This window comes from Nothobranchius furzeri, chromosome 4 (assembly GCF_043380555.1).
Source record: "Nothobranchius furzeri strain GRZ-AD chromosome 4, NfurGRZ-RIMD1, whole genome shotgun sequence".
Taxonomy (NCBI): Eukaryota; Metazoa; Chordata; class Actinopteri; order Cyprinodontiformes; family Nothobranchiidae; genus Nothobranchius; species Nothobranchius furzeri.
The window spans coordinates 47,272,466-47,299,646 of record NC_091744.1 but is presented as its reverse complement, the minus strand read 5'-3'; the positions used below and the strand labels follow the sequence as shown (position 1 = coordinate 47,299,646).

Here is a 27,181-nt window from a genome sequence, read left to right as displayed (position 1 = left end):
ATTACCGATGAGCCTCTCCTGTCGGACTACTCATGAACCAGAACATTCCAGAAGAAATTTTAAAATATTTATGAAAAATTTTGAGAGGCACATACTCAAAATGAAACATTTTTCCAATTTTTTGCTAATAATTTCACCACGTTAACCCGGATCACTTACAAAAGTAATAGCGCATCTCCCACAACTGAGCCAGTCATTTTGATGCATGAGTGATGGGGGTGCACACTGGAGCTGCATTAATGTCCAAACAAATCCTCTGGTGCATAACAAGAAGTGCATGTCCCTGGCAGAGCAGCAGGGCCCTTAATTAATATGATATTGGATCATATCGTATAATGAAGCGCTCTGACGGACTCTGGAAACATCCTTAGAGTTAGCATTTTTATGTTAAATAGAAATTCTAACATTACTTAATGTTGTTTATACACATTTTTTCCACATGTTTTGATCTTTAAACATGTTTTTTCTACAATCATTCACAGATCTCCTTTAGGTGAGAGGAGAAAAATATAAATCTCCTCTGAGTTAAAGTTTTATTTAATTGAAATAATCCAACCAAAACTAGTAAATTATCACTTTTATAAAAGTTTTGTTCCAACAAGAATAATAATCAGTGCTCCTTTAGAACATTTGCATGAGAACCAAACTGCGGTAACAAGGAACACTACTGTTTAACCCTTTGATGCATAATGGTCACTACAGTGGACAGGTACTCAAAATTGTTATTTATTTATTTTTGCTATTAAGCACAGCTGTTGAAGACTTTATTGCATGTGAGCCCCTCCCTTTGGACTTCAGTAAGGCAATCCAACATATTTCATGTTCAGAATGCACGCTGTCCACTGAGGTGGACATGTAATAAATTATTTGTAAATTAACAAAATGTCACAAAAAATATTTGTTGAAATTTGTTTCATTCACACCTAAAGATGAATGAAAAAAATTGTTTAAAAAATCATGGTTGAAGATTTCATAATTCATGCATCAGAGGGTTAATAATCTTGTCTGTTTATTGTTGGGTGCGACTTTTGCTGACGTCATTAGCCGGCGCCGCTGTTTGTAGCAACTGAAGCTAACGGGGAAGGCTAATAAAGGAGTTTGGCCTCAGCTCCTTTTTCTGGAGTTAAAAGCGAGGTGAGTTCGAGCTTGTGGCTTTCTCAGAAAATAACAAGTTAGCTTCATTTTTAGAGTTTGGGAGATTTCCCCCATTGCATGTTGACTGGTAAAGGTGCGCTTAAAGCACCTACGCGCGTCTGTAAAACAGTGAATTTAATCTGGATTATTCCTTAAATAAAGAAATTGTCAACAAACATTATAATCTCTGATATTTACCGCTTACTTTGTCGGGTCGTACGTGATGTAGATTTAGCCTTTTTAAATGGCTGAAATAAAAAAACTGCCGTAGTTTATTCAATCAACATTTTTATATTGTAAACGGAAAACTTGGTTATGTCTGTTTTACTGTAAGCAAGTCAGAATGAACGCGGTACCTTTTTGAACAGTGCTCACTTTAGTCAAACAGTCCTGCTCTGGACTCAGCTCCAGTTTCTGTTTTACTCTAGCACCAGTAGGTCCAAAATAGATTTAATCAGAATCAGAATAGGTTTATTGCCATTGTCAGTGAACAAACAATTCACAAACTAAGAACTTGCTTCGGTACTAACGTGCTACATATAACATGAATAATAAGATTAAAAATAGAATAAAATATAATTAAAAAAAACTAGAATAAAACTTTCAGCTATAAAAAAAGGCAGGTAATGGTAACATGGCCGATAACGTGACGCTTTGTCGAGTACAGAAGACCAGCATGGTTGTGTGTTTATAATCTATTCACAAGTCTAACGGCAGATGGAAAGAAGCTGTTCCTATGGCGAGAGGTTCTGGTCCGGATGGACCGTAACCTCCTGCCTGAGGGAAGCGGCTCAAAAAGTCTGTGACCTGGGTGAGAAGGGTCAGCTGCTATCCGACCTGCACGCCCCCGAGTTCTGGAGACGTACAGGTCATGGAGAGATGGAAGGCTGCAGCCAATCACCTTCTCAGCAGAGCGCACAATGCACTGCAGTCTATGTTTGTCCCTCACTGTGGCTCCAGCGTACCACACAGCGATGGAGGAGGTGAGGATGGACTCAATGATGGCCGAGTAAAACTGCACCATCATCTGGGTCGGCAGCTTGGCCTTTTTCAACTGCCGCAGAAAGTACATCTTCTGCTGGGCCTTTTTGAGCAGGGAGCTGATGGATGGCTCCCACCTAAGGTCATGTGTGATGGTGGTTCCGAGGAAGCGGAAGGAGTCCACAGTGGTGACGGCGGTGTCCGTCAGGACGAGGGGGAGAGACGGGGCTGTGACTTTCCTGAAGTCCACAATCATCTCTACTGTCTTCTGAGCATTGAGCTCCAGGTTGTTGCTGCTGCACCAGTACACCAGCCGTTCCACCTCCCTCCTGTAGGCGGACTCATCACCGTCAGAGATGAGCCCGATGAGGGTGGTGTCATCCGCAAACTTGATCAGTTTAACGGAGTCATGGCTCGAGGTGCAGCAGTTTGTGTTCAGGGAGAAGAGCAGAGGAGAAAGTACACAGCCCCGTGGAGATCCTGTGCTAATAGTCTTAGTGGTGGAAACATTCTTCCCCAGCCGCACGCACTGCCTACGGTCTGTCAGGAAGTCAGTGATCCACCTGCAGGTGGAGTTGCTGACAGAATATTTAACAGAAATAAAGCATTCATTTATGCGTAATTCCAGAGTCTAGGGTTTAGAAATGCTTAAATTAAAAATATGTTCACACACACACGTACGTCCTGTGGATATATGTTTTTGTGTAATTATTTATTTTTCAGTCTATAAATTAGAAATGTGACCCCAGCAGCTGGAGCAGCCGTAATCATGAACCACACCCTTCTCTAATAACAGCCTTATCGAGCTGAAATGTTTACACGTGTGCTCTTTAACTTCTTACAGAACAATGAACTCTTTTCGTTTTAGTGTTGTTATGACCACGTTGAGCCAGATTAGTCCAATACCATCAATACTCACCCTTCCAAAGTAGCTGCAGCTGATTTCTGGAACTAGGATTTCCACCTGGCTCCATGGAGCTGCATGATGTGTTCCTTTCTGCTTCTGCCACTTTCTAAGTTCTGCTCTTTTCAGGATGGGCCAGCAGATCTCAGGTCAGGCGGTGATGAACCATCTGCCTGAGAAGCTGGTGAAACATGTTGGGCTGGTCCGTGAAAGTGGCTACCTCACCTACGAGGAGTTTCTGGGAAGAGTGGCTGAACTCAATGATGTGTAAGTTGTGTTAAAGATGCAGAGCTGTTTAATGTGTGCTGGCTTCCGTCTGCCCGTTATTCCCCCCGGCAGTTTAAACCCAGCCCTCCAGCTCTCAGACATCTCGTCTCGTCTTCCTCCGCTTATCCGGGTCCGGGTCGCGGGGGCAGCATCCCAACTAGGGAGCTCCAGGCCGTCCTCTCCCCGGCCTTGTCCACCAGCTCCTCCGGCAGGACCCCAAGGCGTTCCCGGACCAGATTGGAGATGTAACCTCTCCAACGTGTCCTGGGTCGACCCGGGGGCCTTCTGCCGGCAGGACATGCCCGAAACACCTCCCCGGGGAGGCGTCCAGGAGGCATCCTGACCAGATGCCCAAACCACCTCAACTGGCTCCTTTCGATCCGGAGGAGCAGCGGTTCTACTCCGAGTCCCTCCCGAATGTCCGAGCTCCTCACCCTATCTCTAAGGCTGAGCCCGGCCACCCTACGGAGGAAACTCATTTCGGCCGCTTGTATCCGCGATCTCGTTCTTTCGGTCATTACCCAAAGCTCATGACCATAGGTGAGGATTGGGACGTAGATCGACCGGTAAATCGAGAGCCTGGCTTTCTGGCTCAGCTCCCTCTTCCCCACGACAGATCGGCTCAGCGTCCGCATCACTGCAGACGCCGAACCAATCCGCCTGTCGATCTCCCGATCCCTCCTACCCTCACTCGTGAACAAGACCCCGAGATACTTAAACTCCTCCACTTGAGGTAGGACCTCTCCCCCGACCCGGAGGTGGCAAGCCACCCTTTTCCGGTCGAGAACCATGGTCTCAGATTTGGAGGTGCTGATCCTCATCCCAGCCGCTTCACATTCGGCCGCGAACCTACCCAGCAAGAGCTGAAGGTCAGAGCTGGATGAAGCTAGGAGGACCACATCATCCGCAAAAAGCAGAGACGAGATTCTCCTGCCACCAAACTCGACACACTCCACACCACGGCTGCGTCTAGAAATTCTGTCCATAAAAGTGATGAACAGAACCGGTGACAAAGGGCAGCCCTGGCGGAGTCCAACCCTCACTGGGAACAGGTCCGACTTACTACCGGCTATGCGGACCAAACTCACGCTCCTCTGGTAAAGGGACTGAATGGCCCTTAACAGAAAGCCACCCACCCCATACTCCTGGAGCGTCCCCCACAGGGTGCCCCTGGGGACACGGTCATAAGCCTTCTCCAAATCCACAAAACACATGTGGATTGGTTGGGCAAACTCCCATGCCCCCTCCATCACCCTTGCAAGGGTATAGAGCTGGTCCACAGTTCCACGGCCAGGACGAAAACCACATTGCTCCTCCTCTATCTGAGATTCAACTATCGATCGGACCCTCCTCTCCAGTACCTTGGCGTAGACCTTTCCAGGGAGGCTGAGGAGTGTGATCCCCCTATAGTTGGAACACACCCTCAGGTCACCCTTCTTAAAGATGGGGACCACCACCCCGGTCTGCCACTCCCTAGGAACTGCCCCCGATGACCACGCAATGTTGTAGAGACGTGTCAACCATGACAGCCCTACAACATCCATAGCCTTGAGATACCCAGGACGAAGCTCATCCGCCCCCGGGGCTCCGCCGCTGTGTAGTTGTTTGACTACCTCAGCAATTTCTGCCCCCGAGATCGGACAGTCCATCCCCAGGCCTCCCAGCTCTGGTTCCTCCTCGGAATGAGCATTGGTGGGATTGAGGAGCTCCTCAAAGTATTCCTTCCACCGTCCGACTATAGCCTCAGTTGACGTCAGCAGCTCCCCATCCCCACTGTAAACAGTGTGAGCGAGTTGCTGCCTTCCTCTCCTGAGGCGCCGGACAGTTTGCCAGAACCTCTTTGGAGCCGATCGATAGTCTTTCTCCATGGCCTCACCAAACTCCTCCCACGCCCGAGATTTTGCCTCGGCAACTGCCACTGCTGCACCCCGCTTGGCTATCCGGTACCTGTCTGCTGCCTCCGGAGACCCACAGACCAGCCACGCCCTGTAGGCCTCCTTCTTCAGCCTGACGGCTCCCCGAACCTCTGGTGTCCACCAGCGGGTACGGGGGTTGCCACCACGACTGGCACCGGCCACCTTACGGCCACAGCTAGCAACAGCCGCCTCGACAATCGCAGAGTGGAACAAGGCCCACTCGGACTCAATGTCCCCCACTGCTCTCGGGACGTGGTCAAAGCTCTGCCGGAGGTGGGAGTTGAAGACCGTCTTGACAGGTTCTTCTGCCAGGCGTTCCCAGCAGACCCTCACATGGAACGTCACCTCGCTGGCGGGGAAGGAGCCGGAGCTTGTGGCAGAGGTTGAGCGGTACCGGCTAGATATAGTCGGACTCACCTCGACACATTGCATTGGCTCTGGAACCCGAGACCTGGAGAGGGGTTGGACACTCTACTTTGCTGGAGTTGCTCCGGGTGAGAGGCGGAGGGCTGGGGTTGGCTTTTTGTTAGCTCCGAGACTCTCTGCCTGTGTGTTGGGGTTTACCCCGGGGGACAAGAGGGTAGCTTCCTTGCGCCTTCGGGTCGGGGAACGGGTCCTGACTGTTGTTTGTGCTTATGGGCCAAATATCAGTTCAGAGTACCCACCCTTTTTGGAGTCCCTGGGACGAGTGCTAGATAGTGCTCCATCAGGGGACTCCATTGTCCTGCTGGGGGACTTCAATGCTCACGTGGGCAATGACAGCTTGACCTGGAGGGGTGTGATTGGGAGGAACGGCCCACCTAATCTGAACTCGAGTGGTGTTTTGTTATTGGACTTCTGTGCAAGCCGCAGTTTGGCCATAACGAACACCATGTTCGAACATAAGGATGCCCACCGGTACACTTGGTACCAGGGCAGCCTAGGTCACAGGTCGATGATAGATTTTGTAGTCGTATCATCTGACCTGCGGCCGTATGTTTTGGACACCCGAGTGAAGAGAGGGGCGGAGCTGTCAACTGATCACCACCTGGTGGTGAGTTGGATCAGATGGCAAGGGAACATGCTCCTCCTTGAACCGTCCTCCTCCTTGAACCGTCACCTTATCGTGGTGGAGGAGTTTGAGTGCCCTAATGATCCTAGGAGCTATGTTGTCTGGGGCACTTAGTGCCCCTGGTAGGGTCTCCCATGACAAATTGGTCTTAGGTGAAGGGTGAGACAAAGAACGGTTCGAAGGATCTTTCATGGCGGTTAAAATGAAGAGTCGGAGTACCCGGCCCGGAGGGTTACCGGGGTCCCACCCTGGAGCCAGGCCTGGGGTTGGGGCCCGTGAGCGAGCGCCTGGTGGCCGGGCTTTCGCCCATGGGGCCCGGCCGGGCCCAGCCCGAACCGGATACATGGGCTCGTCCAACTGTGGACCCACCACCCGCAGGAGGAACATGAAGGGTCCGGTGCAATGCTCTCAGACATACAGGATAAAATAAAGGAAGTGTCACACTTCTGAAATTATATATATATATTCATGTAGAAATGATGTTTACATGTAGTAAAGACAAAATAATTAAAAACAAACCAGTTAAGGAGTGTGGATGATGAGACACACACTGTTTTATTAGGACAGAAGTTGTGTTAATGGTAACATTGAGGGTATCTGTATCGTTTTTCAGCGTTGTAGTGCTGCTGTAGTGAGCCACTGTAAACTTTTGTCTCCTCAGAACGGCCATGTTAGCAGCTGGGCAGCAGAAGCACCTGCTGTTTGAAGTGCAGCCTGGGTCAGATTCCTCCGCCCTGTGGAAGGTGGCCGTCAGAATCGTCTGCACCAAGGTGTCTACACCTCTGAGTGATGAGTAGAGCCATTTAAAATAATTTTTAGATTCTTCAGAGGTTTTTTCCCCATCAAGTTTTTTTTTCTTTCAGTTTTTAGATTAGAAAACATACCTGAAAAATGAAAAACAAAAAATATTAATATTAAGCCGGGGTTTATGTGAGGAAGGCAGAAAAATAAACAAGTTATGTTCCTGATAATTAGAGAAGTTCCCTCCTTACTGTAACGAAAGAGTAGAGGATTTGTTAAAAACTCATTCATATTTCCTAACATCCATCACGCTAGGTCGCTTGTGTTTTTTCATTTTTTTTTCATAGATCAACAAAGAGGCGGGTACGATGGAAGCATCACGGATCATGAACCTGTACCAGTTCATCCAGTTGTACCGTGACATCACCAGCCAAGCTGCTGAGGTTCTGACTGCAGATGGACCCATGAAGTACCCGTCTGCACCACTGTCCTCCACAGACTCCTGTCAGGCCAGCATGTGGATGGGGAGGTTAGTCGGGTTGGGAAAAGACACTCTCTCACACTCACACACACACACATGACAGGCTGAACAGCACAAATCAGATTTTTTTCAAATCCATGTCACTTTCATATGTGGTACTGATTGTGATCCATATCTGATGTTGTTGAAAGCTGCGGCAGTCTGAACAGTCATGTCGCAATAAATCCGCCTTCTACGTCACTGAGTCAGCGGAGGTGAGCATCGTGTGTCGACGGTCCGGGGGGGCTGCCGGAGCAAGCGTCTCACCAGTCTCTGTGATCGAGGGAGGGGGGTTGTTTCCGTGACAGCGGGGGTTCTTCGTGAATGAACGTAATATCGGAACACTTTCAGTGAATAATAATTTGGGAAGATGGCGGAAATAAGGATGGCTGGGAGCTTTCTTCAGCTGAATGAAGATAAGACTGAGATCCTCATCTGTGCCACCTTTGACCCAGCTCTCACCCTGGATTCTCATGTCAGTTCTCTTGCTGGCTCTTCCTTCTTCCATCTCAGGAACTTTGCTAAGCTGAGTCCCTTTCTGTCCCGCTCTGAACTTGAGACAGTTCTCCACACCTTCATCTCCTCACGCTTAGACTACTGTAACTCTCTTTTCACGTGTCTGAGCAGAACCTCCCTGAACCGTCTACAGGTGGTTCAGAACGCCTGTGCTCGGCTTCTGACCAAGTCCTCCAAACACACCCACATCACCCCGCTTCTCCTCCAGCTTCACTGGCTGCCAGTCAACTTCAGGGTTCATTTCAAGATCCTGGTTCTGGTCTATAGGGCCTTACATGGACAAGCACCATCTTACATTGGTGATCTTCTTAGTCCCTACACCCCCAGCAGGTCCCTGAGGTCCAGTGATCAAAGCCTACTGGTTGTGCAGCACCAGGCTAAATGTCAAAGGTGACAGATCATCTGCTGCTGTGGCCCCCAGACTCTGGACCTCTCTCCCCCTGAGCCTGAGATCAGTGGACTCAGTGGTCTCCTTCAAAAAGCAGCTGAAGACTCAGCTGTTAGGCTGCTTTTTGTGTGACCTTCTTCACCCTCTCCTTGTTCTGCTCTTTCTACTTATTCCGCTTTCCCAGCGATCCACTGAATTCTCTCTTTCCTGTTCACTCTCTCTCCCTTTCCTTCCATAATTATTTTTTAATCAAAATTTGTATTTTTTTTTCTCATTTTAAACATATTTTTAAATATTTTTTATACTTGAATAGTTTTTTTTGTGAAGCACCTCTTGATTTTTATCTTGAGAAGCGCCAAGATTGTCTTCTTTCTTTCTTTATTAAAACACTTCAACGCTTTCTAAATATCTTTTTGTTCCATTTTGTTTTTGTTATATTTTTTCAGTTCCACTGCAATAAGGACAAACCGATATGTTGGTCGTTCAGTATGTCTCTAGCAGAGCTGATTTAAAGTCAGGCACATCCACGGGCAACCCGGTGCTGCAGAAGTTTTTTTAAATGTATATATTTACGTTCCTTTACAAAATCAGCTTCAAAATACTTTTAAACATTATTCAATTCAGTTTAATTTATGCATTTATAAAGCACCTTCTACCACCTTAGCGGAGGCCCAAAGTGCTGAATAGGACATAAAAAACAGAATAATAATAAAATAAATATCGAATAAAAATCAATAAAAACAAAAACAGCTTATTGTCAACTGGTGTGTATTTATTTATTTACCTGTTTTGTATGTTTAATTGTTGTTAACTTTTTTATATATTAATTGTTTTCTTAATTTATTTGATTAACTTTGGTTAAATATTAGATTTTTAGACAGAGCGGTTCACATATTTATGATTCAGGAGTTGGTTAAGTTCAGAATCTAAAAATTCAAACTCCCACAGCTAGGTGGCAGCAGTCTTACACCCTTCTTTCAAATGGAATAACTAGGTCTTATGGTCACACTGGATGTGTCTTGGAAGCAACTGGCCCGAGTTTTCATTTTCAATTTAAATTAAGACTTTAAAAATGCAAATATAGTCTTATCTTTTAGTGTTGCAGTATATTCTTATTGTCGCTCCTGCACAGTGAAGTATATTATATCGCCAGATCCTTGCAAATACACACTCCCCTAGTCTGGTTGGAAACTGTCCAGGAACAACTGCAGTGATCCGCTGACTGCCAGCAGGAACTCACTAATACACTAATAGCAAAATAATATGACGTGTCAGTAGTTGAGTCACTTTGCTGTTTTCTGTCTGCTGAAGCAACAGGTGGATTTTCAGAAGTGTATTCCCTGGATGTTCATCCATTACTGATTCACTTTCAAGTACCGATGCACCGAAATGAATATTCTTGGCCAAAACTGAAAATAAGGAAACCAAGGCCGAAAACCGAAACACTAAAATTAATTATGTCCATAGTTAGAACTATAGCATTTATGGCCATGAAAAAATATAATATTAATAAAAAAGCACTAGCTTATAACTGAAAGACTTGCTGAGAAGAACAGAAAAATTAAGTCTTTAAGCCCCAAAGTCGCAATATTGCGTTTACCGAGCCACAGCTGCTAATATAAACCCTCATAAAGTTATTACTTTACACCAGAAGATGGTGGAGATGTGTAACTTCAATCTGAAAAACACTTTTGGGTGTTTCTACTGAAATTTTTGTGGACTTTATGAAGTTTGAAAGCCGCCCCTCGCTGGGAGGCTCCCGACTGAGAAGAGGAGACGAGTGGAGCTCACAGAGTGCGAATACTATTATATATTAGAGAAGAGAAACTTACGATGCTGACAAGTCTGTTTATTGTTGACAACACTCTTTATCTGGTAATGGCTGACTCTGAATCTGAAGAGTAATATGATATCTGATGAAGACATTTACTTGTCCATTGAGAAAGAAAGTGACGCTGCGCGCAGCACCAGAGTCTGTGTGCTTCTTAAGGGTAAACACACTTCACACACATTATCAAAATCTTATCTCACCGTGTTCAGGACATGATGGGTGTAGAAAGATGGTAAAAGCACAGCTAATTGTGACAAACGTAGCAGGATTGTAAAAGGATGGTGTCTTTTAAGGAGTTTAAACATTATGGTCAGTACGGTTGGGGGAAGATAGCATCAGTTCAGTCTCATACGGAGAGTGTAGTGTTCACGTGTAGTTCGAAAAGACTGGTCAGAAATGCATGAGCCTGTGGACAGCATTTAAGACGTGCAGGAAAGTCTATGGTGTCCTCCATCATAAGATAAACAAAGGCGGGCATGAGCTGTGTTGTTTTTGGAGACACTGAACCACATTTTTTTTATACACTCAACAAAAATATAAACGCAACACCTTTGTTTCTGCTCCAGTTTTTCATGAGATGGACTTAAAGATCTAAAATTCATTCCAGATACACAGTATTACCATTTCTCTCGAACAATGTTCACAAATCAGTCTAAATGTGATAGTGAGCACTTCTGCTTTGCTGAGATAATCCATCCCACCTCACAGGTGTGCCACATCAGGATGCTGATCTGACATCATGAGTAGTGCACAGGTGTACCTTATACTGCCCACAATAAAAGGCCACCCTGGAATGTGCAGTTTTGTCTCACAGCAAAATGCCACAGGTGCCACCAGCATTGAGGGAGCATGCAATTGGCATGCTGACAGCAGGGATGTCAACCAGATCTGTTGCTCGTGCATTGATTGTTCATTTCTCCACCATAAGCCGTCTCCAAAGGCGTTTCAGAGAATATGGCAGTACATCCAACCAGCCTCACAACCGCAGACGACGTGCAATCACACCAGCCCAGGACCTCCACATCCAGCAGGTTCACCTCCAAGATCGTCTGAGACCAGCCACTCAGACAGCTGATGAAACAATTGGTTTGCATAACCAAACTATTTCTGCACAAACTGTCAGAAACCGTCTCAGGGAAGCTCAACTGCATGCTCGTCGTCCTCATCGGGGTCTTGACCTGACTCCAGCTCGTTGCCGTAACAGACTTGAGTGGGCAAATGCTCACATTCGATGGCGTCTGGCACGTTGGAGGTGTTCTCTTCACGGATGAATCTCTGTTTACATTGTTCAGGGCAGATGGCAGACTGCATGTGTGGCGTTGTGTGGGTGAGCGCTTTGCTGATGTCAATGTTGTTGATCGAGTGGCTCGTGGTGGTGGTGGGGTTATGGTATGGACAGGCATCTGTTATGGACGAAGAACACAGGTGCATTTTATTGATGGCATTTTGAATGCACAGAGATACCGTGATGAGATCCTGAGGCCCATTATTGTGCCATACATCCATGAACATTACCTCGCGGTCGGCAACAAGATGGCGCCTGTGCTTGGCTTAGCCGCAGTCACCGGCCACTTTTTCAAACTTTTCTCCACTAAGCTCCTCTTTTCCACCTTGCTCCTGTCTGCGATCCTCTTCAGTAGTGTCCCTGTTACCATCTCCTATGATCGCCAGACTCTTTTGACCTTCCGTTCGTTCACGATCGCCCAAGATGCACCGAGGATGTACCATCCTGTTTGTTTACCTGAGTGGCGCACTGGCCCGGAACCAAACGACGATCCAGAGCTGCGCGCCTCTAGCGATGTTTGTCCGGTCCCGGGAAAATGTTGGAGGAAAAGAGGTAAACGAGCAGGAATCCAGGTGAGAATAAGACTTCTTTTAAAGCATGGTTTATCTGGTCGCGATCGGCGCGATCTTCTAACTTCTTGTCCTTTGTTTGGTGACCTGAGCGCCACTTCCGCATTCCCGCCAGGCTGCGTTGCGACGCGGTTCATCCATCCAAGTTTTTTAAGGTCGGTTTATCCTCATTCCTCAGTGGTTTCTCCTCCTGTTCCCTCCATAAGTGGTTTTTATAAACACCGTGGATCTAACCCTGCTAATTTACATCCACTAACTCCAGCTGTTTCTGTAGTTTCTGATTCCTCCACCTCACTCAGCATGGCTCTATTAAATACCTGCTCTGTTAACAATAAGACCTTCCTGCTCAATGATCTAATTCACTCTAAAAACCTGGATTTTCTGTTTCTGGCTGAAGTTTGGCAGCAAACATCTGATTATTCTGGTCTGATTGAACTCTGCCCGAGTGGTTATTCTTTTCTTAGCCAGCCCCGGGGTTCTGGTCGTGGTGGAGGCCTAGCTGTTGTTTTCAGAGACCGGCATCTTCCATGTAGCTCTACAACTTTTGGTCACTTTGTTTCCTTTGAACTGCAGCTGATTAAAGTCGGGTGTAAGGACCCGTTCTACTGTGCTGTGGTCTATTGTCCACCTGGTCCAAACAGTTCTTTCCTTCAGGAGTTTAGTGACTTTCTATCCTCCACTGTGAAGCTGTCCAGACTGGTGATTGTTGGTGACTTTAACATCCACGTTGATGATCCCTCTGATCTCTTTGCCATGAATTTCTCCAGCCTTATGGACACCTTCGGCTTTACCCAGTATATTTCTGGCCCCACACGCACCAGGGGGCACACTCTGGACCTTGTTTTTACCCTGAGTCTAAATGCTGACATTGTTTGTCCTGAGGACATTTATATTTCAGATCACTATTGCATTTTCTTTAACTTGTCAGTTTCTGCGTCCCCACCTCCTGCTCGCCGTATGGTTAGTTCTCGTTTTCTCAATGAGGGCACACCTAGCAATTTGTCTGCTGCTTTTGATCCACCCTGTTCTTCTGATAACGACCCAGATTCCTTAAATTCTCAGATTAACGAGCACTGCCTCTCCATTCTGGACAACATCTGTCCTGTCAGAACCCGATCAGTTCCTGCAGTGAACCCTACTCCCTGGTTTAATGACAGCCTTCGCAGCCTGAAGCGTCAATGCAGAAAAATTGAGCGTTTGTGGAAGAAAACCCATCTCCACGTCCATCTGCTGCACTTAAAGGATCTTCTGACATCCTTTAACTCTGCAGTCAGAGACGGTAGGGTTTCCTATTTCTCTAACCTGGTGTCCCAGAGCAAAGGGAACCCCAAGGTGCTGTTTAACACCATCAGCAGCATCGTCTCTCCTGCCTCTCCTACAGCCTCCATCCACTGTTGCAGACATCGAGAACTTTCTGTCTTTCTTTGTGGACAAAGTCAATAAGGTCAGATCTAGCATCTCTCCTTCAGCCTTATCGCCGCCTCTCCCGACTCCAACCAGGCCCATCATCCTAGATAGCTTTGCTCCTGTTTCTTTGCCTGAGTTAACCAAACTAGTTAACTCTATGAAGACCTCTGCATGCCCCCTCGACATCTTACCCTCATCTTTGTTTAAAAGTGCTTTTCAGTCCATCGGTCCCAGCGTGCTCTCCATTATTAATGCTTCTCTGGTTTCTGGTCAGGTCCCTGCTTACTTTAAGAACGCTGCAATCCACCCGCTTCTTAAAAAACCGAGTCTCGACCCCTCTCTCCATAGCAGCTTCAGACCCATCTCTAAACTACCGTTCATCTCCAAGATCTTGGAAAAGGTTGTGGCTAAACAACTCACAGCTGCTCTTGATGAACATAACATCTATGATAGCTTCCAGTCAGGTTTTTGTAAAGCTCATTCTACTCAAACAGCTCTTCTTAGGGTCTCTAATGACCTTCTGACTCACAGTGATGCAGGGGACTGTTCTGTTCTGGTCCTGCTGGACCTGACTGCAGCCTTTGACACTGTTGACCATCACCTGCTACTGGAGAGGCTGAGAGACTGGGTAGACCTATCAGGATCTGCTCTGGAGTGGTTCTCCTCTTATCTCTCTGAGCGCTCCTTTTCTGTGGCCGTCTCCAAGTTTAGGTCCTCCACCACCTCTCTTACCCATGGTGTCCCACTAGGCTCTGTGCTGGGGCCTCTGTTCTTCCTCCTCTATCTGCTTCCTCTTCAGCACATCCTGAGCTCCTTCAAAGGAATCTCCTACCATCTTTATGCAGATGACATCCAACTGTACATCTCCGTTAAGCCCCATGAGATGTCTAAAGCCAGGCGTACACTGTTAACCTTTTTCACTCGTAGCACTCAGCTTCAGCTCAAACTGTACGACTTCCTTGCAGGGCAGATCTCGCGAGTCATGTGCTCACTGCACGACCCAGTTCTCAGATGCGATCTGACTGCTCACACTGTACGTCTGGTAGCAACACGTCGGCCCTAAAAATATGCTAAAAATAGCAGTTTTACTCAACACGTCAGACTTTTTTGTCTTGTTTTGCCTGTTGTCCTTCGGGAGTGCTGCAGGAGGACATACAGGGATATGCGCATGCGCCGTGTGCGGTTTTGATACATTTTGGGTCGCAGCTGCTCACTGCTCTGCTTCAACAGTGCGATACCCTCACGAGGGACGAGCAAAATATTAAAAACGCCAGAAGTCCGTGCGAGCTCATGATTGCTGATGGGTAGCTGGTCACGTGGTGTTCATCGCCTCTCGTAACCCCCTGTACACTACACAACGCTCGGCGCAAAACTCGCCCCGATCTCTTGGATTCTCGCACAAGGGGAAAATCGGCTCAGAAAAGTGAAAAAGTCGCACAGTGTACGCCCGGCTTAAGCTGCAGCTGTTACACACCTGCTTAGACTCTATCAAAGCCTGGATGGCTGGGTGCTTTCTACAGCTGAATGAAGATAAGACTGAGATCCTCATCTGTGCCCCAGACAAGCTGGTTCCCAAAGTCAGAGACTCTCTTGGTCAGCTTGCTTCTCTCACCAAACCTTCTGTCAGGAATCTTGGCGTGACCTTTGACCCAGCTCTCACCCTGGATTCTCATGTCAGTTCTCTTGTTGGCTCTTCCTTCTTCCATCTCAGGAACATTGCTAAGCTGAGTCCCATTCTGTCCTGCTCTGAACTTGAGACAGTTCTCCACACCTTCATCTCCTCACGCTTAGACTACTGTAACTCTCTTTTCACGTGTCTGAGCAGAACCTCCCTGAACCGTCTACAGGTGGTTCAGAATGCCTGTGCTCGGCTTCTGACCAAGTCCTCCAAACACACCCACATCACCCCGCTTCTCCTCCAGCTTCACTGGCTGCCAGTCAACTTCAGGGTTCATTTCAAGATCCTGGTTCTGGTCTATAGGGCCTTACATGGACAAGCACCATCTTACATTGGTGATCTTCTTAGTCCCTACACCCCCAGCAGGTCCCTGAGGTCCAGTGACCAAAGCCTACTGGTTATGCAGCACCAGGCTAAAGGTCAAAGGTGATAGATCATCTGCTGCTGTGGCCCCCAGACTCTGGACCTCTCTCCCCCTGAGCCTGAGATCAGTGGACTCAGTGGTCTCCTTCAAAAAGTAGCTGAAGACCCACCTGTTCAAGCTGGCTTTTGTATGACCTTCTTCACCACTCTCTCTTTATTCTGCTCTCCCCACCTATTCCACCTTCCTCAGGATCCACTGATTTCCCTCTTTCCTGTTCACTCTCTCTCTTTCTTAACATTTTTTAATCACAATTGCCTATTTTTTGCTCATTTTCAATATATTTTTTAAACATTTTCTAAATGCTTTTTTATATTTTTGCATTTTTTGTTTTTGAAGCGCCTCGTGATTTTCATCTTGAGAGGCGCTATAGAAATGATATTTTCATCTTCTTCTTCTTCTCATGTTTCAGCAAGACAATGCACGGCCCCATGTTGCAAGGATCTGTACACAATTCTTGGAAGCTGAAAATGTCCCAGTTCTTGCATGGCCAGCATACTCATTGGACATGTCACCCGTTGAGCATGTTTGGGATGTGCTTGACCGGCGTATACGACAGCGTGTACCAGTTTCCACCATCCAACAACTTTGCACAGCCATTGAAGAGGAGTGGACCAACATTCCACAGGCCACAATTGACAATCTGCAATTTGCATGAGGCAAATGGTGGTCACACCAGATACTGACCGCTTCTTAGTCCCCAAACCCCCAATAAAGCAAAAAACTGCACATTCCAGGGTGGCCTTTTATTGTGGGCAGTATAAGGTACACCTGTGCACTACTCACTATGATGTCAGATCAGCATCCTGATGTGGCACACCTGTGAGGTGGGATGGATTATCTCAGCAAAGCAGAAGTGCTCATTATCACATTTAGACTGATTTGTGAACAATGTTTGAGAGAAATGGTAATATTGTGTATCTGGAATGAATTTTAGATCTTTAAGCCCATCTCATGAAAAATCGGAGCAGAAACAAAGGTGTTGCGTTTATATTTTTGTTGAGTGTAATTTGCTGTGTGTGTCCTCATTAAACTCTTGTCCTCCCCTGCTGTGGGCCACACACACACACTACTTTCTCCTTCCACTGTGCAGCTGTCTGCCGGCTCGCTGGGGCGAGAGCTTCATGCAGTTTGCTGCTCTGAAGAAAGGGCCACACATACACACATCTCTCTCTCTTTCTGCATTTACACTGAGTGGCAGCTCTGTGCTAAAGACCGTTTACTCAACGGTATCCAGGATGAAAATGAATCGCACATGCAGGAATACCCCACTGAATGATTCTACATGCCAAACGGAGTTGGTGGGTGGAAATATCAGCTGGCCAATCAGTCCGTAGGGTCTCTTCAATCCCAGTCGGACCTCTAGGGAGGAGGTCTGAAAAAAAGTTGTCCAAAAAACGTAAAACTCGTGTGACCCATGTGTGAAACCAAATTCTGGTCCCGTACTTGACCATAAATCCATCCATTCGTTTTTGGCCGCCTATCCGGGCTTGGGTCGAGGAGGCAGTAGCCTAAGCAGGGAGGCCCAGTCTTCCCTTTCCCCAGCAAGTTGGGCCAGCTCCTCTGGAGTAACCCTAAAGCCGGGCGTACACTGTGCGACTTTTTCACTGTTTTGAGCCGATTTTCCACTCGTGCGAGGATCCACGAGATCGGGGCGAGTTTTGCGCCGAGCATCGTGTAGTGTACACGACAGCTACCGATCAGCAATCGTGAGTTCGCACGGACTTCTGGTGTGTTTGAAATTTTGCTCGTCCCTCGTGAGGGTATCGCACTGTTGAAGCGGCGCTGCGAGCAGCTGCGACCCAAAAAGTATCAGAACCGCTTACGGCGCATGCGCAATCCTGCATCAACGCCGCTCGCCCGCTATTTCCCTAATAACACACATTGTTCATTTAAATTTCTACACGTTTTTTACTCACAGATTGTCAAGAAAGCATGTTTGTCATGTTCATGTCAAATTAAACTGATCACAAAACACAGATTTACTTTATATCGTTTTCCTCATCCAACCCCCATAAATCCCTGTGTGGCCTCCTGCAGCACTCCCGAAGGACAACAGGCAAAACTAGACAAAAAAGTCTGACGTGTTGTGTAAAAACGGCTATTTTTAGCATATTTTTAGGTCCGACGTGTTGCTACCAGACGTACAGTGTGAGCACATGACTCGTGAGATCTGTCCTGCGAGGAAGTCATACAGTTTGAGCTGAAGCCGAGTGCTACGAGTAAAAAAGTTGCACCGTGTCCGCCCGGCTTAAGGCGTTCCCTGGCCAGTTGAAAGACAATCCCTCCAGCGTGTCCTGGGTTTTCCTTTAGGTCTTCTCCAGGTTGGACGTGCCCGGAAAACCTCACCATGGAGGCGCCCAAGGAGGCATCCTAACTAGATGCCCAAGCCACCTCAATTGGCACCTCTCGATGTGGAGGAGCAGGGGATCTACCTATCAGCTGCTTCTGGCGTCCCACAGGCCAAAAAGCCCTGATAGGAGTCTTTCTTCAGCTTGATTGTATCCCTAGCTGTCTGTGTCCACCAGCGGGTTTCAGGATGCTGTTGGGGTTTACCCCGGTGAATTAGAGGGTCGCCTCCCTATGTGTGGGTGGGACGGGTCCTGACTGTTGACTGTTTTCTCTCTCTCTCTCTCTCGCTCTCTCTCTCTCTCTCTCTCTCTCTCTCTCTCTCTCTCTCTCTCTCTCTCGCTCTCTCTCTCTCGCTCTCTCTCTCTCGCTCTCTCTCTCTCTCTCGCTCTCTCTCTCTCTCTCTGTGTGTGTGTGTGGTGGTGAGGGCCGTGCGAGTGGCTGTGAGAGTGGTGGATAAAGTTGTTTATTTGTTTGTTTCTGGAGGTGGAAAAGTTCTTTCAGATAACTTTTTTCAACCTTTCTTGCTTTCCTTGGTGTTTGGAGGTTGTGTGTGGTTTTGTTGCGGTTCTTCTGTGCCGACGCCATCCCTGTCTTTGAGACACGGAGCAAGAGCCGAGCCTCTGCCCTCCACTCCGGTGGAACAGGTGTTGTTGGCGGTTGGAGACCAGGTGGGTCATGGAAACATTTTGTTTGCCTCGCGCATGAACAAAGGGCTCGTGGTGTTTCTCGAGTCAGGAGCAGGTGGATCAGCTTGTGCAGAATGGGATTCATGTAAGTGGTGAGTTTTTACAGTTTTCTCCATTAGCGCTACTGTCTACCCGCATCACCGTGTCAGGAGTTCCTCCCTTTGTTCCTGACTCTGCTCTGGAGCGGGAGCTCAGGCGTTTTGGGAGAATGGCGAGTGGATTCCGTACGGTGAGCCTGGGGTGTAAAAACGATAAACTGAGACATGTCCAGTCCTTGCGGAGGCAGGTGTTCATGTACTTACTCTCCATCACAAATGCTGCACGTCTCATTCAGAGTGAAGCATGAGGAAGGGTATTACATGGTGTATGCTAGTTCTGGTGTGATGAAATGTTTTGAGTGTGGAGATGTGGGTCACAAGCGTGTAACTTGTCCCCACCGACAAAATGCAGCAGGACCAGGAGCGGAGACCGAGGCAGAACCCGCGGTCCCCTCTCTTCTGGCGGGGATCAGGCCCGGTGTCACGGTGAGTGACACCATGACCGGTGGCCCGCAGGGAGAGAGCGAGGGCGCAGCAGGGACAAAAACAATGGCCGGCAGTTTTTCAGTTCTGGATGGAACGAAAGCCGGTACTGGCTCTGACCCAGTGGAGCAGCAGCCAGAACAGGCGGAACATGGAGGCCTAGAGCCGACTGGTGACGCGTCTGCCTCTTTAGTCGTTTACCAGAGGAAGGGCTAGAGGATGAGGTAGGAACAGGCCAAAAGGCAGGAATACAGGCTGTAACTAGCAGAAGACAGCTAGACTGTCGGGATGCACAGGTTCCTGAGCAGAGGCAGGTGGAACCAGAGAGCGAAGCGGAGGGGGCGGGGTTGCCTGCTGCTGGTTGCCATGGCGATTCTGTAAATGATGTGGTTAATGAGTGTGATTTGGACTCAGACAATGTTTTGGTAGCAGACAGTGAGTTGCTGGAGGAGAGCTTGTACTCTGGAAGAGATCAGTGAGTTTCTGGATGAAACGTATGGACTTACAGCAATATTTTCCTGATGCTGTAAAGTTTATCAGGTCGGCCGCCACACTGCAGAAAGAGGTGGGCCTGGATCGTTTAGATGAAAAGAAACGTTACCGTTTAAAGAAACATGTTTTGAGCTTAAAGAAAAGTTTAGGGTGGACTAAAGTGGGGAAGAAAGGGAAGATTATAAAATAGGACTCATGAATAGGAATCACTGGGTGCCTCTTTTTCTGCTGGTGATCTGGGCTATTCTCTCATCTTCCTTGTGTATGAAGGGCATGAGAGTTGCATCCTTGAACATAAATGGGGGGAGGGATCCACAGAAAAGTGCCTTGATTAAGGAAGTTTTTAGAGATAAAAAGTTGGATGTTATTTTTCTACAAGAAACACACAGTGATGCTAAAAACGAATTAGACTGGAGGCTGGGGTGGAGAGGTCAATGCTTCCTAAATCATGGCACAAACACAAGTGCAGGTGTAGCTATTTTAATTTCCCACTAAATTGCTGATAAACATTATATCAGTAACGACTGTAGTGCAGGGTAGGGTCCTATGGGTCAAAGCCACATTAGAAGGCTTTATGATGAATCTCATTAGTGTTTATGCACCCAACCAGGGATCAGAGAGGGGAGAGGTGTTTAACATACTTGGGGAGGAGTTGAGTAGCATTACTGCTGACGAATGTACCATTTTGGGCAGAGACTGGAACTGTTGTACTGATTTTACTTCAGATAGATCTGGGGAGGAACCACATCTTCAATCTTCTACCCTTTTGTCAAAAATCCTAACAAAAACAGACTTATTGGATGTGTGGAGATTAAAGAATCCATCAAGTAGAGAATACACATGGGTCAAAAAGTCAGGTGGAAGAGTTAGTGCTGCTAGATTAAACAGATTTTATGTCTCTGGTACCTTTCTCTCTCGAGTGATGGACTGTCAAATAGTCCCAGCTATTTTCACAGACCATCATTTGGTTATAACTGAACTGATGCTTCAATTTGTTGGGACAACAAAATCCTACTGGCACTTTAATGTAAAGTTATTACACGATTTTACCTTTTGCTACAATTTTAAGCTGTTCTGGGAGGCTTGGCGGTCCAGAAAGAATGATTTTAAGACCGTCAGTGAATGGTGGGAACAAGGGAAGGCACAAATTAGAGTTTTCTGTCAACATTACACGCGGGGGTCTACAATCCAAACAAAAAAAGACTATAGCAGATCTAGAGAAGGACATCAGGGTACCAGAGACTCTCTACTACTCAACAGCAGCACACATTAGACCAAAAAAGACAACAGCTTGGGCATTTCCTGCAAGAGAGGGCCAAAGGGGCCTTGATCCGGGCTCGTCTCACCACAATACAGGACATGGATGCTCCAACATCCTTCTTTTTTAACCTGGAAAAGGCTTCAAACCAGAAAAAACAAATGGTTGGCCTTCGTCTCCCAGATGGACAGTTATCCACAGACCCAGTGGAGATGAGGAAGCATGCAGTAGTTTTCTATACCAGCCTGTTTAAAGCCGCCCCATGTGATGTGAACTGTGCCAGAGAGCTGTTGCAGGGGCTTCCTTCCTTGTCCACAGCAGACCAGGGAATCTTAAATGCAGACATAACCATGGAGGAGCTAACAACGGCAGTCTCCCAGATGGCTGCAGGTAAATCTCCGGGGATTGACGGTTTACCTGCTGACTTCTACAAATTCTTCTGGAGCAGTATGGGACCAGACCTGATGGATGTTTTTAGAGACTCGCTTCAGACAGGAGCACTTCCTGCATGTAGGCGGGGCGTTCTGTCACTGCTGCCGAAGAAAGGGGACTTAACCCAACTAAAAAACTGGAGACCAGTCTCCTTGTTGTGTTCAGACTATAAGATTTTTTCTAAGTTCCAATCTAATAGACTTCAGGGATTCATCGGAGGTCTGATCCCAGATGATCAGTCCTTCTGTATACCAGGAAAGTCACGAATGGACAATTTATTTTTAATGAAAGACATGTTTGATGTTTGTAACCTTTATGATGTAAATGCAGGTATCATCTCTATTGATCAGGAAAAGGTGTTTGATAGGGTTGATCATGAGTTCCTGTTCTCTACGCTACAGGCTTTTGGTTTTGGGGGGTCCTTTCTGGAAGGGATTAAGATGCTGTATAGGAATGTCAGCTGTATGGTGAAGGTAGCGGGGGGCCTGAGTCAACCCATACCAGTTCTAAGAGGAATCAGACAAGGTTGTCCCATCTCAGGACAACTGTATATTTTAGCTATTGAACCGCTGCTATGTCGGCTAAGGAACAGGCTGAAAGGTCTACACCTACCTTTACCTGTCTCTACTCCTCCCTTAGTTGTGTCTGCGTATGCAGATGATGTGAATGTTTTTATCCATGATCAGCAGGATGTACAAGAACTCAGATCTAGTTTACTTTTATATGAGAATGCATCCTCAGCTAAGGTTAACTGGGACAAGAGTGAGGCATGTGTAGTGGGGGGTGGGACCTTAGTAATGTCCCGCCTCTGCCAGAAGGGCTGAGGTGGGGAACGGGAGGTATTAGAACACTAGGCCTGTACTTGGGTAGGGAAAGGTTTGAGAAACAGAACTGGGAGAAGGTGCTGGAGAAGGTGGAGGCGCGGTTGTCTAAATGGAAATGGCTTCTCCCTCAGCTGTCCTATAGGGGCAGGGTTCTGATAGCAAACACCCTGGTCGCCTCGTTTCTGTGGCACAGACTGATTGTACTGGTTCCACCACCGGGTCTGCTGGAAGGTGTTCAGAAGCTGTTGGTGAAATTCTTCTGGTCTGGTCACCACTGGATCAGAGCTTTGGCTCTTTGCCTACCCGTGTCAGAGGGAGGACAAGGACTAATAGACGTGGTGTCTAGAACTCCAGCCTTCAGGTTACAGACAGCTCAGAAGCTTCTTTATGGTGACAGACTCTGCTGGCTGCCCATGGCGCATCTCCTGCTGCAGAAGGTTGGTCGGCTTGGGCTGAACAAACACCTGTTCCTGTTGAATCTGAAGTTTGTGGATCTGACAAGGATTAGTCCGTTCTACTCGGCAGTGCTGGACTCTTTTAAGCTGCTGACAGTTTCCAGAACGTGTGACACGGGACCAGGGACATGGCTGCTACAAGAACCCTTGTTTGACAATGACCTTCTCTCGAGCTGACATTTTAACTTTGTCTGCGTTGAAAGGGAAGTTCACTGGTGCTGGGATTGTAAAGTTTGGTCACTTACTGAAGATCCCGGCTGGAACCCTTGGTGAGCGGGTGGATGTGAGGTCCACCAGAGTGATGGAGAGAGTGGTGGAGGACGTACGGAGGTCCTTGTCTGTGTCGCAGAGAGCCTTCGTTGAGACTTGTACTCTATCTGACCAATGGGATGATGACAGTGAGTACGTTTTTCCATCTCTGGAGGTTAAAGCCGCTGGTGAGGGAGGGCAGCAAGAGAGTGGATTACTGCTGAACCCGAACACGCCAGTGTTGGGCTCCTTCCAGTCTTGTGGGAAGAAACAGATCTATCAAACTTGTGTGAAGGTTATCAATAGGAGTTAGGAGTCAAGGTGGACTCAGGTGTTTGCTGCGGACAATGCCCCTGGGGGCAGCTGGAGGAGTCTGTATAAGTCTCCAGTGGAAAAAAGGATGGCAGACCTCCAGTGGAGGATCATACATGGAGCTTTAGCTACGAACAGACACAGAGCCCGCTTTGATCCAAGCACCGGGGAGGGATGTCCTTGTTGTAACTAAACAGAGACCCTAGAGCATCTGGTGGTAGCATGTTCTAGGTTATCAAGGATGTTCAGGGTTTTAGAACGGTGGGTCATTGCACTGGGGGAGGCTTTTACCCTACCCTTATTTGTTTTCGGGCCCAAGTACAGTGTCAGAAAAAAACGGACAAGATTGTTAATTAACTTTTTATTTGCATGTGCAAAACTAGCCATCTGGAAAACCAGAAAAAACAGATGCTGGGACAGAGCTGGACTGATGCTGAGCGGAGTCTGAAGGGCCTGGTGGAAGCTCGCTTAAAGATCGAACTTACTGGGAACCTGGACTTGTTTAGAGCGGTGTGGGGGATCGGGCAGGTGCTCTGTCTGCTGGATGGACAGGGCTCCCTAAAGATCAACTTCTAAACTGTGGGTTTATCAGTTTTCCTGGTTTTATTAGTGGAAAACAAGTTACAGTCATTAACGCTGATTGTTGATCTGTAAAGAAAAATAATTTAAAAGTCAAAAAAGTCTCGCTCTCTCTCTCTCTCCTCTCTCTCTCTCGCTCTCTCCTCTCGCTCTCTCTCTCTCCTCTCGCTCTCTCTCTCTCTCCTCTCTCTCTCTCTCTCTCTCTCCTCTCGCTCTCTCTCTCCTCTCGCTCTCTCTCTCTCCTCTTTCTCTCTCTCTCTCTCTCCTCTCTCTCTCCTCTCTCTCTCTCCCCTCTCTCTCTCTCCTCGCTCTCTCTCTCTCCTCTCTCTCTCTCTCTCTCCTCTCTCTCTCTCCTCTCTCTCTCTCTCGCCACAGAGTGAAGCAGCTGACTGATGAAGAGGAGTGCTGTATCTGTATGGATGGAAAGGCTGACCTCATCCTGCCCTGTGCACACAGCTTCTGTCAGAAATGCATTGATAAATGGTGAAGTGATACAAATCTAAACTTTAGCCTCAGCAGCTCATAGGATTCACACGACAAGCTGTGGTCGTTACACACACACTTTTCTGTCTGTGCAGGAGTGGACAGAGTCAAAACTGTCCCATATGTCGTCTGCAAGTGACCGCTGCCAACGAATCGTGGGTGATGTCTGACTTTCCCACAGAGAATGACATGGCCAACTACATCCTCAACCTGGCTGATGATGTGGGCTACCCACACATGCCTTAACACACACACACACACAGACACACAATTTCTGAGCCAAATAGTAAGAAGAATGACTACTGATGAGTCTGATTTACACACTAAAACACACATCATGTCGGCTTCATTGAGACAATTTCCTCTTTTTTTTTTCTTTAAAAATTCTAAATGTGAGGTTTTGTTTTGTGTTTTTAACTAGAAACGTTGAAGATGATTCTCCTGAAGTCAGGACGCTGTTTGCACCTCAAGTATTACATATGTTGTCTTCTGGGCAGGTGTGTGCTTTGCTGTCAAACATAAAACATTTTTCCTGCCTGCTTTAAGCTAATGTACACACAGTAGCGTACAGGACAAAACTAAAGAGGAGGCCTGGTTTGTCTGAGCACTTTGTACAACAAACCCTGAAGAACAGGGCAGATCCTCACATCCTGATGGCTAAACTTTACATAAACTGTTTGATATTTTGTGAAATGTTTGCTTCAGCACAGAAGTGTTATTTCCATTTGCCTGTTGGCACCCATTCTTCTGGATAAGCATTTTGGCTGACCCATCTTTGCAGCAGTAGAGAACATTATCCCAATAATAATGACCTTGATGGAGAAAAAGCTAAAGGAAATGTGTTTCCTAGCGCCTCAAGTGCTAATCTAAGGCACCAAACACGTTCCTTGTTCTCTCTGGTGTGAGGCGGTTGGTTCTGCAGAAACCTGCCTGCTCAGGTCCATGTGAGCCCTGATGGGTCAACCTGATTTTAATGTGGTGTTTTATTAGCCCGTCTCTGTTATCTAAGCTGTTCTTCTAGTTTCTGTTTTACTCAGATAAATATTTTTTTGCACATACATTTGTCAGAAAGGATTTATTCTGATTATTGTGGGATTACAGTAGTTTTGCACTAGTAACACACATTCATGCCTGCATCTGTAATGAAAGCGTAAGAAGCAGCCCTTCTGTGTAACCTGGCATTCAGCAGAACTGTGGTCTTGTTCATTTAAACCAAGTGTTTTCTCGTTTGCGGAGGTTATTTTGCGTCTGGTGGAAGGTCCCTTTATCTGCTCATGTCTCTAAAGAAGCCCAAGTTTAAATCGTCCAAAGTTGATGCCAAACAAGCTGATGTCATCTTTGTAGGTTTTCTCCGTTGCAGCTCTAGCACTAAGCCCGTCTCTGCAAACAGAGTGGTCTGTGATTGGACAGACCTAAAATAGTTTAGGCGACCGGTAGACCTGCTGAGGCTCAGTGGGGCGTGGCTAGACCGACCTGCAGAGCAGATTCTGCTACAGTCTGTCTGGTTTTTAGGCTGGACTGTTGCTGTAAGGCTAAAACCTGCTATCTCCAAAATTAAAACTAAATGAAACTTCTTTAGTTTACAATAAATAAACTCTAACTTTTTGATTGTTTTTATTGTTAATTCGTGTGTAGAAAGACTGAATGATGTCCAGTACAGTTGAGTTATGTAACATGGTGAAAATGATGACAAATGCAGGAACAACGTTTTAGACCTACAACAACTATATGTGCCGTCACTATAGTTTAATACATTTATGTTTCACTGAATTGAAGGTGTTAATTAACACAAGATATCGTTCTGCATGATTTAAGAAGTTGTCGTTCCCCGCAGCATTCTGTTCAGATTACCTTAACTCCAGACTGAGTTCTCTACCGAAGCACCAGGGAGGTAACGGCACCCCTCACCCCCCTTACATCAGTCTAAATGCTACCTTTTTATAGAAATGTTTGATGAAAAATCATTACTGGAGCTTACAGGATCCACTAATGGTTCTATCAATTTTAAAGTGTGGAGAAGCTTAAATCAGTTGCAGCATTTGCTTGTGCTCAGGCTGGGACAGTTGGAGACATAATTGTGAGAAAAAAACCTAAAGTTGAGCAGCCATCACACACCTTGTGTTTAAGTTAGGATTTTTGTTGGAGTTTGGTCACAGCGTGTCTTCATTTATTTGCATTGTTCCTCATTTCCCAAAGCTTGAAGTGTCTGGCTTAGTTTGTTCTCGTCTCCAATCAGTCACACCCTACTTTCACAGACGGTTAACCTCTCCTAAGGCTGGCTCACTACTTTCACACAATCTGACTTGTAAACCAAGAGCTGGGTTCAGGCATCTGCAACGACTCGACTAACTTTCTGGCCCTGTGACCTCCGTAACGGATGGAGAGCGCTGCTTTGTGAATCGTTTTCGTTACCTACGGACCAGAGTTGGGTGAATTTCTACCAGAACCATAATCATTATTATTGTAGCAGTGTAAACGCGCAGCTGATCAAAGAGCTGATGTTGCATGACTATACATGGTTTCTTGTAAATATTAAAAGCAGAGCTGCGCATTTAAAGCACCTGATACATAAACGGGATACAATTCTGTTTTACTGTAACTCAAGGGTCACATTAGCCTGAACTCTGTAGCAGTGACTTCATCATCGAGGCTAAAACTAAACTGTAATAATATCCTTGTTACTGTAATAATGAACAGGATGTGAAGTGTACATTGACCGTGTTCTGGTGATTTTACACCATTCTGCTTTTTTTTGGTGTTCCAGGCTGTAACCATGTAACCACTTTATATTCTGCATCTTTTTCTGCATATTTTCTGTCTCATGTTATCAGAAAATTTATGCTATAAAAACTCAAAAGTTGTGCTGTGTCTGTTTTATCTCAGAGTTTCCATTTTCAACCCAACTCCATTTGTTTGTGATTTGTGGCAT

The 27,181-nt window shown here is 46.7% G+C and overlaps 1 protein-coding gene across 1 annotated transcript; it reads left to right on the top strand.

Annotated features, from left to right (window-relative positions):
- Nucleotides 1-708: 708 nt before the first annotated feature.
- Nucleotides 709-27,112, top strand: rnf141 (ring finger protein 141). Its single transcript, XM_054737481.2, has 6 exons — nt 709-1,134; nt 3,149-3,286; nt 6,915-7,023; nt 7,342-7,523; nt 24,145-24,252; nt 24,348-27,112. Exons 2-6 carry the CDS (start codon nt 3,150-3,152, stop codon nt 24,496-24,498), a joined length of 687 nt encoding a protein of 228 aa, XP_054593456.1. The 5' UTR covers nt 709-1,134; nt 3,149; the 3' UTR covers nt 24,499-27,112.
- The last annotated feature ends 69 nt before the right edge of the window (nt 27,113-27,181 follow it).

What these genes read in the sequence shown, in the direction of transcription:
- rnf141 (XM_054737481.2), top strand. Translation starts at nt 3,150, where the DNA reads ATGGGCCAGCAGATCTCAGGTCAGGCGGTGATGAACCATCTGCCTGAG. An exon ending in GTGGCTGAACTCAATGATGT is followed by an intron (nt 3,287 to 6,914) that starts GTAAGTTGTGTT and finishes TTGTCTCCTCAG; the next exon opens with AACGGCCATGTTAGCAGCTG. An exon ending in GCCAGCATGTGGATGGGGAG is followed by an intron (nt 7,524 to 24,144) that starts GTTAGTCGGGTT and finishes CTCTCGCCACAG; the next exon opens with AGTGAAGCAGCTGACTGATG.